General features: G+C 44.0%; 1 protein-coding gene across 1 annotated transcript in view; it reads left to right on the top strand.

Moving 5' to 3' along the window:
* Nucleotides 1-12210, top strand: part of LOC115363732 (uncharacterized) — a 40433-nt gene extending 28223 nt beyond the window's left edge. Inside the window, exons 10-21 of the mRNA XM_030058001.1 lie at nucleotides 32-205; nucleotides 620-793; nucleotides 1317-1490; nucleotides 2052-2098; nucleotides 3720-3787; nucleotides 3885-3928; nucleotides 4180-4388; nucleotides 7299-7552; nucleotides 9483-9596; nucleotides 10523-10709; nucleotides 10946-10972; nucleotides 11921-12210. Coding sequence (XP_029913861.1) covers nucleotides 32-205; nucleotides 620-793; nucleotides 1317-1490; nucleotides 2052-2098; nucleotides 3720-3787; nucleotides 3885-3928; nucleotides 4180-4388; nucleotides 7299-7552; nucleotides 9483-9596; nucleotides 10523-10709; nucleotides 10946-10972; nucleotides 11921-12210 — 1762 coding nt within the window. The remainder of the gene's footprint in view (nucleotides 1-31; nucleotides 206-619; nucleotides 794-1316; nucleotides 1491-2051; nucleotides 2099-3719; nucleotides 3788-3884; nucleotides 3929-4179; nucleotides 4389-7298; nucleotides 7553-9482; nucleotides 9597-10522; nucleotides 10710-10945; nucleotides 10973-11920) is intronic.
* The last annotated feature ends 452 nt before the right edge of the window (nucleotides 12211-12662 follow it).

Raw genomic sequence — 12662 nt, forward strand, 5'->3', positions numbered from 1 at the left:
GTTATGGTGTTCCTGTTTTATTCCTCTTCAGGCTGAGTGGCTGTAATCTGTCAGAGAGAAGCTGTGAAGCTCTGGCCTCAGTTCTCAGCTCCCAGTCCTCTAGTCTGAGAGAGCTGGACCTGAGTCACAACGATCTGCAGGATTCAGGAGTGAAGTGTCTCTCTGCTGGGCTGGAGAGTCCACACTGCAGACTGGAGGCTCTCAGGTCAGGATTCAAGGGTCAAATCTGAAAACCTTCAAGCAGTATCTACAGTCATACACCCAGCCATGACATAACTCTCAAAATCAACAACTGATTTAAATACCTCTTGTTAATGTTTTGGTTACTGTTAATAAATTAAATCGGTGGTCAGGGTTAAAACATAGACCACATATCTGAAACATAAAATGCATCCTGCCCAAGTGGACTTGAGTAAAAAACATGTAACTCTGTCCTGTTCCTCCCTGAGTTGAATGTCTGAAATATCTCTCATACATTTCTAAAATGTAGAGAAAAATGTTTTTGCTTTGTAAGGTTTGATAACAACAAGCCCACAACAAATTGTCGCAAGGAGTTGTTTTCAGTTCTCAAGTCCCAGATTTAAGAAATATTTAACAGATCTTTTTATGTCCTCTTCAGACTGAGTGGCTGTAATCTGTCAGAGAGAAGCTGTGCAGCTCTGGCCTCAGTTCTCAGCTCCCAGTCCTCTAGTCTGAGAGAGCTGGACCTGAGTCACAACGATCTGCAGGATTCAGGAGTGAAGCTGCTCTCTGCTGGACTGGAGAGTCCACACTGCAGACTGGAGGCTCTCAGGTCAGGATTCCTCAACGTGATCAACACATGACCAGTTCAGTCCCAACTTACATGTAGCTTCATGTTACTGAACACTCTGCTAACCAGGGTAGTTTTACCTCCATCAAGGTGGTGAAACCTCCTGTAGAGGTTCTGTTGGCAGGATCACTGTAAAATATTTCAGATGGGTTTGCTCAAAAGTTGGTGGGCAGGCCGGTTATTGACAAAGAAAGGACTGATTAACTTTTTGGGCCAAATGGTGCCTTCCTGTTCTAGTCATGTGATTCTCAAACCAGTTTCCTTTGCTTGTTCCCTTTTTTTGAGAGCTGAAAATACCAGAAATTACTTCTTAGATTCTGTCACAGGTTCAGTGGAGAACCGTCCAACTGGACTGAATGAAAATAAAGAAAGACAAAGAAAAACAAAGAAAGTCATGTGGTCGGCTGTTTCTGTTAGTGATGGTTACAGTTTTTGCCGGTATATGAGTTACCCTGATTAATTTCTGAACAGTGCACTAATGAGAAAATGTGCTGTTGATGTTCAGGCTGTCAGGCTGTCTGGTCACACAGGAAGGCTGTGCTGCTCTGGCCTCAGCTCTGAGCTCCAACCCCTCCCATCTGAGAGAGCTGGACCTGAGCTACAATCATCCAGGAGACTCAGGAGTGAAGCTGCTCTCTGCTGGACTGGAGGATCCAACCTGGAGACTGAAGATTCTCAGGTATGAAAGAGAGACACACACAACGTCTTATAGATACCTGAGGTGTATTGTTTCATGTTTAATGGTGGATATGAGTGACATCGTCTGGTAAGTCACTTTTTATTGATTTGTCAAAGGCTTTTCATATGATTGACCATGACATTTAATGTCAGAGGCTGTCAGATTTAGGCCTGTCAGGCCAAGCTGTTGGCTGGTTCTCAAATTATTTCTCCAATTGTAAGCAATGTGTGCAGCTTAGTGGTCTTTCTTCCAGCTGTCTTTATGTCACCAAAGGTGTGCCACAAGGTTCAGTTTTAGGACCCACTCTCTTCACTATTCATCTGTGGGTCAAAATATAAACCCATCTGAGCATCTTTATGCGGGTGACAGTATTGTTTATTGTTACTGCTGCCCTGGGATTCTTACATCTGCAGCTGGTATTTGATGTTATTCTGTCGCAGCTGTTCCACCTCAGACTCGTGCTAAATGCAGACAAAACCAAGGCTATGCTGTTTTCTAGTAACAAAAAAGGTGTCAGCAGTCCTTCAGTCCGTTCAGAGCTGACTCTGTTTCTTCCTCCAGGGTGGACCATGGTGGAGAGCACAGGCTGAAACCCGGGCTGGGGAAGTGTAAGTGTGGATTTACTTTGATTCCTCATCACTAAGCAGCAAACACTCAGCTGTTTAGATGGTGCAGCTGCACTTCCTGCTGTTTGTTCTCAGCCATGGCCGGACCGTGGCTCAGGTGAACTACCTGCTTACCTGGGATCAGATCAGGGGTGGGCAGACATTTTGGTTGAGGGACCAGATAGAGAGCATTCCAAGTTTTAAATTAGTTATAACCAAGTTTCTGTACCAATACTTTTTATTTCAAAACACATTCAGTTATATCACAGCACTTTTCCTTCTCAAAATCCGTTTTTAAACATTTTATTAATTATTGCTTTTCCAGATATTCAGATCTCATCAGCAGCGTGTGATGCTGCATCTCAGTAGGAACTGTGGAGTCGTCCTCTCTCAGTTTCTTCGTATTCTTTCATCATTTTCTCAGGTGGACCCTCTTAGTTTGACACGCAAATGTTCATCAGTTCAGTTTACATAAAAAATAAGTGAGAACTGTGCATGGTGCCTGTAGTTTCCCACAATGCTTCAGTCTGTCTCTGTGATTCTGTGAGCCAGTGAAACTTGACTGTGGTGTCTCCAGCTGAGCTCCGCCCACTCAGCGCATACAGGAGGAGCTTCCAAGTCAAACTCAGCCCAACCCCTATCTGACACTGCCATCTACAGGACTGTTGGTGCACAGCAGCTTTGTGAAAAAAAGAATTTGTTTCTCTATACAAACATAAATTTGACAACAGAAATCATGATGCATGTCTGAGGGCCGTATTAAATTGTCTCATGTGCTGGATCTGGCCCGCAGGCCTTATTTTTTCCATGTCTGGAGTAGACTGATCAAAGCCAATATTTGTGCAGGGAAAACTTGATATCTGCCAAAACATCGGCTTTTGGAGAATTCATTGTTGACATTCTTGCGTGGGGTTAAAAGCGTTTCATTAGATGAAGGTTGGCAGAGTTTTCTCAGCCCAGAGAGGATCATGTAAACCTAAAACGTGAAAATGAGTTATTGGTGTAAAAGACATTGGGGAACGTACAGTGACTGGTCTTATATACTGTCACAATCCGGCTCATAGACCGTGACAAAAAAGAGGAGAGTGGCAGAACTGGGATGCTCAAATGGACAATTTATTTTCAAAAATATATAACTAATGATAAACATAGTAAAATGAGGTGTGTAAAGTAGGAGGATCAGTATGTCTGCTGATGAATACATGTGTATGTGTGTGTGTGGTGTTGATGGTGCAAACTCAAAAACAAAAGGCCGTAGCCAAACCAAACATAAATAGAACCCAGGACCCAGTGGCAGACGGTCTGGTCAGCAGGAGAGGAGGGAGAGTGAATGGAGTGAGACTGTGAGACTGCTGGATTTATGGGGTTGTAAGGGAGACTGGCCAGGTGCTCCCTATCACCATAAATACAATCCCCACCCAACTGATTACCTGCAAAGACAGACAAACACACCCACAAGACAACACAAGGGAAAACACAAAGCAGGTCCTACGGACAGGCGGCTGTCAAAATACATTAAATGGTAATACTGTAGATAGTATTCATAAAACACTGGGACAGAAGTCCTCACATTAAGACTTCATGTGAAAGACAACATCAGGCTAAGTGATGTGTTATGTTGCAGGTGTTGGTCTGCAGGGCCAGGCTTCATGGTGTGACCCCCGAGCAGAGCTGGACACAGACTCATTACTGGTAACAGGAGAAGTTGAACTGGTCTTCTGATTAATTGCTAATCAGCAATTTGGGAATGTATTTTGTGTTTTATTTGCCTTTCACTTCATTTATCTAGACTGAGATTACACCTGAAGTCCAGGAGGAAGGCAACATATACCGGTAACACAGGCTTCTCTTCCATCTCTAATGCTTATATGTCATAACAAGTGTTTGTACCATCTTTTAATGTTTAACTATAGCCTTAAGTGGTAAATTGAAACACTCTTAATGCAAAAGCTTTCCTGCTGCCTTTTGTTTTTCATCAGCCCTGCCTAAAAATAAGGCGTGTGCGAGACTCTATGTTGACTGTTGACTGCATAAAACTCTACAGGCTGTTCCAGTTACTGTTGTTGTTCATGCTGCATCTCCAGGCTGCGGTGTCCGCACGCCGGAGCGTTTCGCTGCAGTCTCACCGGTTTGGTGTTGGAGGGCGAGGGTGATGTCACCTATCAGATAGTTCCCTGGGAAAGGAACATCCTCGCCACAAAAGGCTGGCGGCCGGCAGGACCTCTGGTCAAGTTCACCTGCCTGAGAGGAAGTTTCCACCGGCTCCACCTGCCACACTGCCAGATCTTCTCTGGTCAGTATGAAGTGAAACAGAAAAAATGTGTAATTTATTCACCCCTGTTAGACCAAGTTTGTGAGCTGCATGCCTATTACAAGATACACTGTTTTAGGTTTGCTTTGTTTCACTGTAACGCAACAAAGGGACAAACTGGGCCAAATGAGTGAGCAAACAAACTGACAAACCGCTGTACAAACATCCAAGATCATGCAACCTTAAAGTGATACTTTGACATCAAATAGGACAAAACAAACAAGACAAAACAAAAGTGCACAAAGTGAGAAACATTGCAAAAATGATGTATATTTGTATGGGTTATTTACAAATTCATCTTGTGTTCAGGGTAATTCATAAGAATGTTGTAATCTTGCACAAAATATCACAAAGTAATGTGATGATGTGACACAAGGGGGTGCTGAGGTGGAGGATATCAGATGGCTTTCTCATGACCTCTGACCTGTCAGATCTGGACGGAACCAGGAGGGCTTGCACATGAGCACCGTGTGGCCGGACCTGCCACGGGGTCCAGCCGGGGTCAGCCTGAACAGGTTAAGTGGGTTAGGGCAGGAACCCTGGCAGACTGGACCAGGTACAGAAACTGGCTTTTGGCAATATAGAATGTCACCTCTCGGGGGTGGGGGGTAGCTTGTGTTGGAGATGGAGCAATACCGATTAGATATCGTCACACTCACCTCTGTGCACAGCCTTGGCCCTGGAATCAAACTCTTTGATGGGAGCTGGACTTTTCCAGAGTTACCTGGTGTGAGAGGCAGTGGGCAGGTGTGGGGTTACTCGCTAGCCCCCGACTGAGCACCGCAGTGTTGGAGTGTCCAGGTTTGACAGACCAGTCCACATGTGCTTTGTGGAATTGGAGAGGGCCTACGAACGTGTCCACCTGGGGTCCTTTGGCGGGCGCTACAGGACTATGGGCTACCAAGTTTGCTCCTGCCGGCTATTTGGTCCACTGTGTTCACATTCTTAGCACTAAGCCAAGCTCATTCCCAGTGGCTGTTGGGTGTTTCTGCATGTGGAGGTGTTACTGCCTCTGGAGGTGCTCCTGCCTGTGGAGGTGTTCCTGCCTGTGGAGGTGTCCTTGCCTGTGGAGGTGTCCTTGCCTGTGGAGGTGTCCTTGCCTGTGGAGGTGCTCCTGCCTGTGGAGGTGCTCCTGCCTGTGGAGGTGTTCCTGGCATGGCAAACTGGGAGGAGACCACGGACAAATCCAAGTCACATTTTGGGGATTATGTATCCCGACTGGAATGGGAATGCCTTGGGATCCCCAGCTGGTGGATGTGGCCGTGGAAAGGGACTGTCTGGGCTGACCTTCTCAGCCTCTGACGCAGGATGGATGAATGTGATAGAGAATGCATATATTGCATATGCTTTTCCAGTCAATGTCGTTTGGTAGATTATTTATGTCTGTAGTCCATTTATCTATTGGAATTGCTGTTGATGTGTCTGCGAATGTTAGGATTTTGCCACTTCCTCATCTGCCTGTTGCTTCACATGTCAGGCCCTCTAGTATCTTGGACGGATGTCACTACCAAAGTGCTGGTGATACAGGATCCATGCAGCTGTGACTTTGGATGCACTGTGAATTGGGATGAGAATCTCTCCCAGTCTAAGGTTCTTTCATTGACGGAGTGGTTGAGGTGACACCAGGTGGAGGACCCTTTCACTTTGACTGCTATTAAAGTGTCTTGAACTGCCTCAAATGGCCCATCTCTCCATCTTCTGAACAGTTTTACATACACCAGATCTCCTGGGAAGATTTTCAGGATGAGGTCATCCTCATGCACAGAGACAGCATGGGCATAGATACTTTTATATACTTTATTTATCTGTTTTACTAAACTGCGTATCTTACCTCTACCTCTAAAGATGGTCCCTTAGTGCAAGCTGAACAATCATGCTCATCTGTGTCAGTGGGAAGGGGCATGACATCAGCTGAATTTTTGTTTCCACCAGAAGTCATGAGGCAATCCATACTTACTCAGATCTGCAATGGGGATCGGTAGTGCGCGAGTATTTCTAACTGGGTAGGGTTCAGGTATTAATGCTCCAGCTTCCCAAAGTCCCCATATTTTTTTTTCCAGTTCCCGTCCCCACCTCAGGTTTGAGGGGATACTGGGCTTGCCAAGGTGGTCAACAACCTGGTTTTAGTTAAGTCCCCGGCTGGGTGGACATAATTATGCCTTGTTCAGACTGCTCGGATTTGTTTCTCAAATCAGATCTTTAAGACAGACTGTCCACACTTTTATTTGCAAGTGATCAGATGGGATTTGTGTGTCCAGACATCACCCACATATCTGCACGGGTCACTATGGTAACAACGTAGGCATCAGTTCTTGTATGCTGGAGATGCAGTTTATCAACACAGAGGCATGAGAAGATCCATCATGTCACCCTCCAAAGAATCATGGTGTCAAGTCGCCGTGCAGAAGAATTAACATATCCAACCCAAAGCAGTGGCTATCGCACACTTCCACCACTGAAAATGGGGGAATAGTGTATAAAACTGGCTGTAATTCCTAAATGGTTAATGCCATATTTTAATTCAACCCCTTAAATTAAAACTGAAAGTCTACACTTCACTCACATCTTGATGACTCCATTTCAAATCCACTGTAGTGGTGTACAAGGGCAAAATTATGAATATTGTGTCACTGTCCAAATACTTGTGGGTCTAACTGTACAGAATAGTGGAAACAGCTGTCAGTAAAGTGCAGCACTAACTATGAGCTCAATGCCAAACATAGAAGTGAATGAACACCTCTGTTACTGTGACAACAAGACAAGCTGAGCATTATAGGCAGCAGGAGAGGAAACTGTATGACACAACAGCTGGATTAGATTAGAATGTGCATTTGGATGTGATGAAGTGGACACTGAGTCTGTTTGTAAAAGCTGAGTTTCTGTGTGTTGCAGATGGCGGGCAGGAGTTGCTGTTTGTGGTCCACGTGACGAAGGACGGGGTCAGGTTCATCCAGCCTCAGACGGTAACAGACCAGTACGTGGCCATCAACATCTCTGGCTTCTCTGTCTTTGGTCTGGGCAGGAAGAATGAGTCCGAAGGTCCCATCAATGGCATGGTGCTGCTGTTTCACCAGCCGTCGGACGATCCGGAGCTCTACGCCTCGCTGTTCGTCGTGCTGCTGCCCAAGAACGCCATCATCAGCGAGGTAAAGCAGACTTTCCTGCTCTGTTCAGCCTGTCCACACCTGAGATGCAGAGTGTCTTCGTTGGCCACAGTGATGAAATGAAGGCAGGGATGGTGTAACCATTGTACCCAGTTTCAGTCTGAATTGTGTGAAAAACTGGGCTGAACTCTGAACAGCTGTGGTGCTGATATCATTGCCTCATTGTCAACAGATGGAGAAACCCGCTGGTCAGACAATAGGCAAACACAGACAACATAACCAGTTTGGCATATTCAAGTGCAATGCAATCACCCCATTCTGTCATTCAATTCATAACATAACAACAGCATAATATTCGTATTCATTCATTTTATTGGTTTAAAAGCTACATAAGTAAGCTGAGATTCAGTAACACATCAAAGACCCAATCAGCAGACAATGGCAGGCAGACAAAACAATGTACATGTAAGTAAAGCATTCATTATATACTGTAGCAGAGTGCACACGGTAACAGGCTGTAGCAGAGCAAATGCACCTACAATAAAAGCACATATATGGCACTGGAGCACGTAGAATAGCACACCATAGACCTTATGGACAGCAACACACTGAACGAGACAGAAGCACAAACTGGAGACCAGCCAGCAGGACGAGTCAGGTGAGAAGATGCTGCAGGAGCAGAACTAACAAACACACGGCTGATTATTCAGAGGCTTTATTTTCAGCTGCCTTGTGAAGGAATGCTAAGGGCGTTGGGTTCTGCCACTTGGTTCCTGGTTCCATGGTTTCAAGCTTACTCTGCGCCATACCATCTACTATCTGTATATTTCATTTTTCATATTTATTATTGCCATCGGTATATCTCACATTTCAACATTTAAACATCTCATATTTAGGTTAGTTTATTGTATATACTTAGCTCTTATTGTCTTTAGTGAATATAGTATATTTAGTCTCTATTGTATATAGTTTTAATTTTAATTTAAATTTTATTTTATGTTTTTCATTGATGATGCTGCTGTAATGTGTGAATTTCTCAGTTTGGGATCAATAAAGTCTATCTATCTATCTATCTATCTATCTATCTATCTATGTATTCCATTCCTGTGGTGCTGTAACTGAAAATGCAAAAATGGAAATTATTGAAAACTATTATTAATCACCATAAGAGTGATTATTAGTTCACCAAGACAGTTTTAATTTAGGGTAGCCGTAATAATTACCAATCAAAATTACATCTCTTGGTGATCAGGCAAGAAAGCAGTTTACACCAGGAACATTACCTTAGTACTAGTAGCCTAAGCATAAAGTACACTGTATGCGTAGGCTTTCTTGAATGGGTATCAAGATTTCCATTCATAAAATACTTGAACAACTGATGTGTATTAGACACTTTATTACAGTTACAACTACTATTTACAAACTATGATACATATATAGAATAATAGAAAACTATATACAGGCAGTGTGTGCATGTACATCTTTGGTTGTTTTTGTTAACCAAAGAATGCCAGGTTGTTAATTTGGTGATGGCACATGATGGCCTTGCCTGATGGTTGAACACTCCTGCTGAGGCTTGGGAAGCGTTATCCACGTCCATCTGGTTAGAAGGTCTTTTAAACACAGCTAGCAATCTTACTGAAGCTTGACGCTGATGTCTAGCTGGAATCCGAAGTGTTGAGAATGTTTACTCACAGATGTCTCGCAGGCCGTGACTGACGAATGCCAGTCCAGCTCTGCGTGAAGAGTGACAATGTTGGAGACCCTCTGGGCTCCAAAAAGGTGATAAGGGCACCTTTTATTGGCCTCGGCTGCCAGGGAGGAATTGGAACGATGGGGGAAGTTCTGTGTCTGCTTCCTCCAGGATGAGTTGTTCCTACACAGATCCTCTGCTGCCCCCAGTGGCCATCTGTAGAGAACACCTGATTGCTTTCTTTGGTATAAATTATTATTTTGGTATTATTATTTTCAGGTGAAAAGGAGTTGGAAGGAGACAAGGTATATTGTAACCCTCCCTGACTGCGAGCTGATCCCAAATCAGATGTACAAACTGTCCGGACATCCTGCCAGGCGTGTCCTTCCTGAGGTAAGCCAGTTCTCTGCTCCCAGCCCAACAGCCGCCATGCGTCAGGTTTCATTTCACATTTACATGTTAGTTGGCCAGTCCAAATGAAAAGGTGTCAGTATTTTGGAAACAGTCACATGAAGTTGAGGTTCATGTTAATTTTAAGCCTTTAAAGGCAGAATGAACAGAATTTGTCACTGCAGATTGTAAACACCTCATTCAAAATTGGCCCCTCCTTGGCCAAGCTAACCACTGACAGCCAGTTTTGGTTTCCTACTATGGCGACTGAATGAACGCCATTTCAGTACAATTAATATTATTTTGATATTCATTATAAAATTGCCGCTACTGCCTTTAATAATTAATTAATAAAGCTGCAAACAGAATGTTGAAAGCTTCACAACTTAATCAAAAATATCCATCCCAGTGTTTAATGATGTACTATAGACAGTTTATGTGGAGCCCAGCAACATTAGCAGCCACCCTCTGGGAGCTGATGGAGGTCTCAGTAGAGAATAAAGAAACTTCATGCTGTGGGCAGGACTCTAACTTAATATAAATTCAATAAGCCCAAATGTTCTATACATATGGTTCTATAATACGCTATACATGTCGTGTTATTGTTATGAGAAGAAAAGCCTTCCCTTTCATCCATGACACAGAAGAAACCCTTTACCAACTCAGTTCAAACACCACAGGCCGACATTATCACATCACCCAGAAGACGTTATAAATCTTTTAAAAAAAAAAAAAACACCCACAAGACGACGGTCTGAGTTCAACACTCAGATTTCAGATCTGTTGCTCAAACTTACAAGACTCTTGCACTTTACACATTGGTAGAGGTAAAAAATATGTGTTGGGGCCGAGGTGGGCCCCGTGGTCCTTGTATTTTCCAGAAAGCTGCAGTCCCCTCTTAAAATCCTCTGCTCTTTTCTTAATTCCAGAATGCAAAATTCGTGAACTTTAAAGAATACCATAACTACACTGCTTCGTTCAAAGTGCAGCTCGCTGTCAATGTGAAAGTCGTGGATCTGGAGCTGAAACGCGGTCACACCTGGTTTCAGTGGCTGCCGGTCTGGCTGTTCGGCTCACAGGAGCCCGTGGTGTGGAGCGACAACGTCCAGCTTACAGGTGAGAGACTTGGATTACACCGCTGAACAGTAATCTGTCCTCTGGCTCAGCTCCTCAACACCAAAACCAGCAGGAGTCTCACAGTTCATCAGACAGCAGCTTATTATCAATTCGCCATTTAGTTTGGAGTTTATATTGTCTGAACATACATTTTTAGTAGTATTGTCGTTGTTGTTGTTGTTGTTGTTGTTGTTGTCATTACTTTAATCTAAATGCACATTGTTTCCTCTCCACAGCCACTCCAGCATCACACATGACAGCCGGTAAGATCATTTCCTCTCTTGGACAAATTCACTTTCGTTCCTGTGATTTTATTGGAAACGTCACCAATTTAGACTTCCTCACTGCTTTTAGTAGGTTTTCTGAGGCTGGAGCACAAATTATAGGGAGGGAAACGTGGAAATAAATCAACAGTTGATGTGATTTGTTTGCGGCACACAATAACTGTGTTGATTCTGAAAAACTGTGAGGAATTTTGTGAGAGTGGGACCGGACAGGAGAGATAACCAGCCTCCATACTGGGCATACCTGTCAAGTATCCCGTTTTGGCCGGGATTTTCCCGTATTTTACCCTCCTTTCCCGGCCCCCTCCCGTATTAGTATTTTCCCGTAAATTTCCCGTATTTAACCTGCATTTATTAAAAATAATAATAATACCCCGTCTGGTGTGATCGCTCCGTTCCGTGCTTGAATACAGTAACTTCCTCTGCTCTGGCACGGTTGGAGGGGGTGTGCTTCAGCGCGGTACGGGCGCATACACGAGCACATGCACGGTCACGCACGCAGTGCGCGGACGTAAATCATGCAACTTTCCTCCTGCCTCTGCAAAACTGTTTAATGTGCGCAGTGTGATTACCGGCGAATGGCCGTGTTGCGCAATCAATAATCAACCATGTTGTCTGTGTGGCTGTCCGTTGTGCTGCTGCAACCGCGGATAAACAAAAGTCGGTTTATATATATTTATATATATTTATATATATATTTAATAAACACCCCATGTCTGATTAAAAGGAACAAAAATGTTTTTTAGTTAAATGGAAGACATGATGAATGTATTTGAACTATAACGATACCCCCCCCCCCCCCCCCCCCCCCCCCCGCCACAAAAATCTCCCGGATTTTACTACTTAAATGTTGACAGGTATGATACTGGGCCTCCTCTCATCTCTTCTTCATTGTCTCTATTGTTGTGTCTGCTCATTGAATTTCAGCCATTATTCCTGATGCTCATGAGAGGCTGCGTGCTGTTCGAACCGAGTTCATTGAACGAGTGTCTGGACCTAATCTGAACTCTCTGCTGCTACGACTTCGGGCCGTGGACGCAATAAGCTCCGAAGAAGAGGAGGCAGTAAAAGATATAAAATCAAGATCTGATAAAGCAACAGAACTGATCGACATGATGATAAGAAAAAGATCAGAGGCCAGTTCACATATGATCACCATCTTCTGTAAGTTGGACAGGTGCCTTTCAGCTGATCTGGGGTTGCAGGATCTCCTCTGAACAGCATGACTCAGCCTGCCTCTCTTAAACTACCGTCACACAAAGAATTTATGTCTTCATGATGTTTTTGTTCTTTTTACATGAACTGTTTCACCTTGGAAGGAAGGTGTAGATGACCTTTTCATTTTAGGATTAGATCATCTTTATTGTTCACAAGTGGGGAAAGTTGCCTTCAGCTTTACAAGTTAAAACACATGACAGTATTTCACAATAAGAGCTCAGCCTGCAGGGGGCAGACAGCAGTAAGGGTCTTCACAGCTCTCAGTGAGCTCACCAATATGGTGGAAATATTTAGACCAAGGAACTGTGTCTCCTGTCTGCTTAAGACCAATAACACCATGTCATCAGCATATTGGAACACCTGGCAGGTTGAATCTCTGATTTGCACTGTCAACATTGAAATTCTGACGCTCATGCCCCCATGCGCGCAGTTTGGCTTGGGGCACGCTTCT

Source organism: Myripristis murdjan, chromosome 8, assembly GCF_902150065.1.
Source record: "Myripristis murdjan chromosome 8, fMyrMur1.1, whole genome shotgun sequence".
Classification (NCBI taxonomy): domain Eukaryota; kingdom Metazoa; phylum Chordata; class Actinopteri; order Holocentriformes; family Holocentridae; genus Myripristis; species Myripristis murdjan.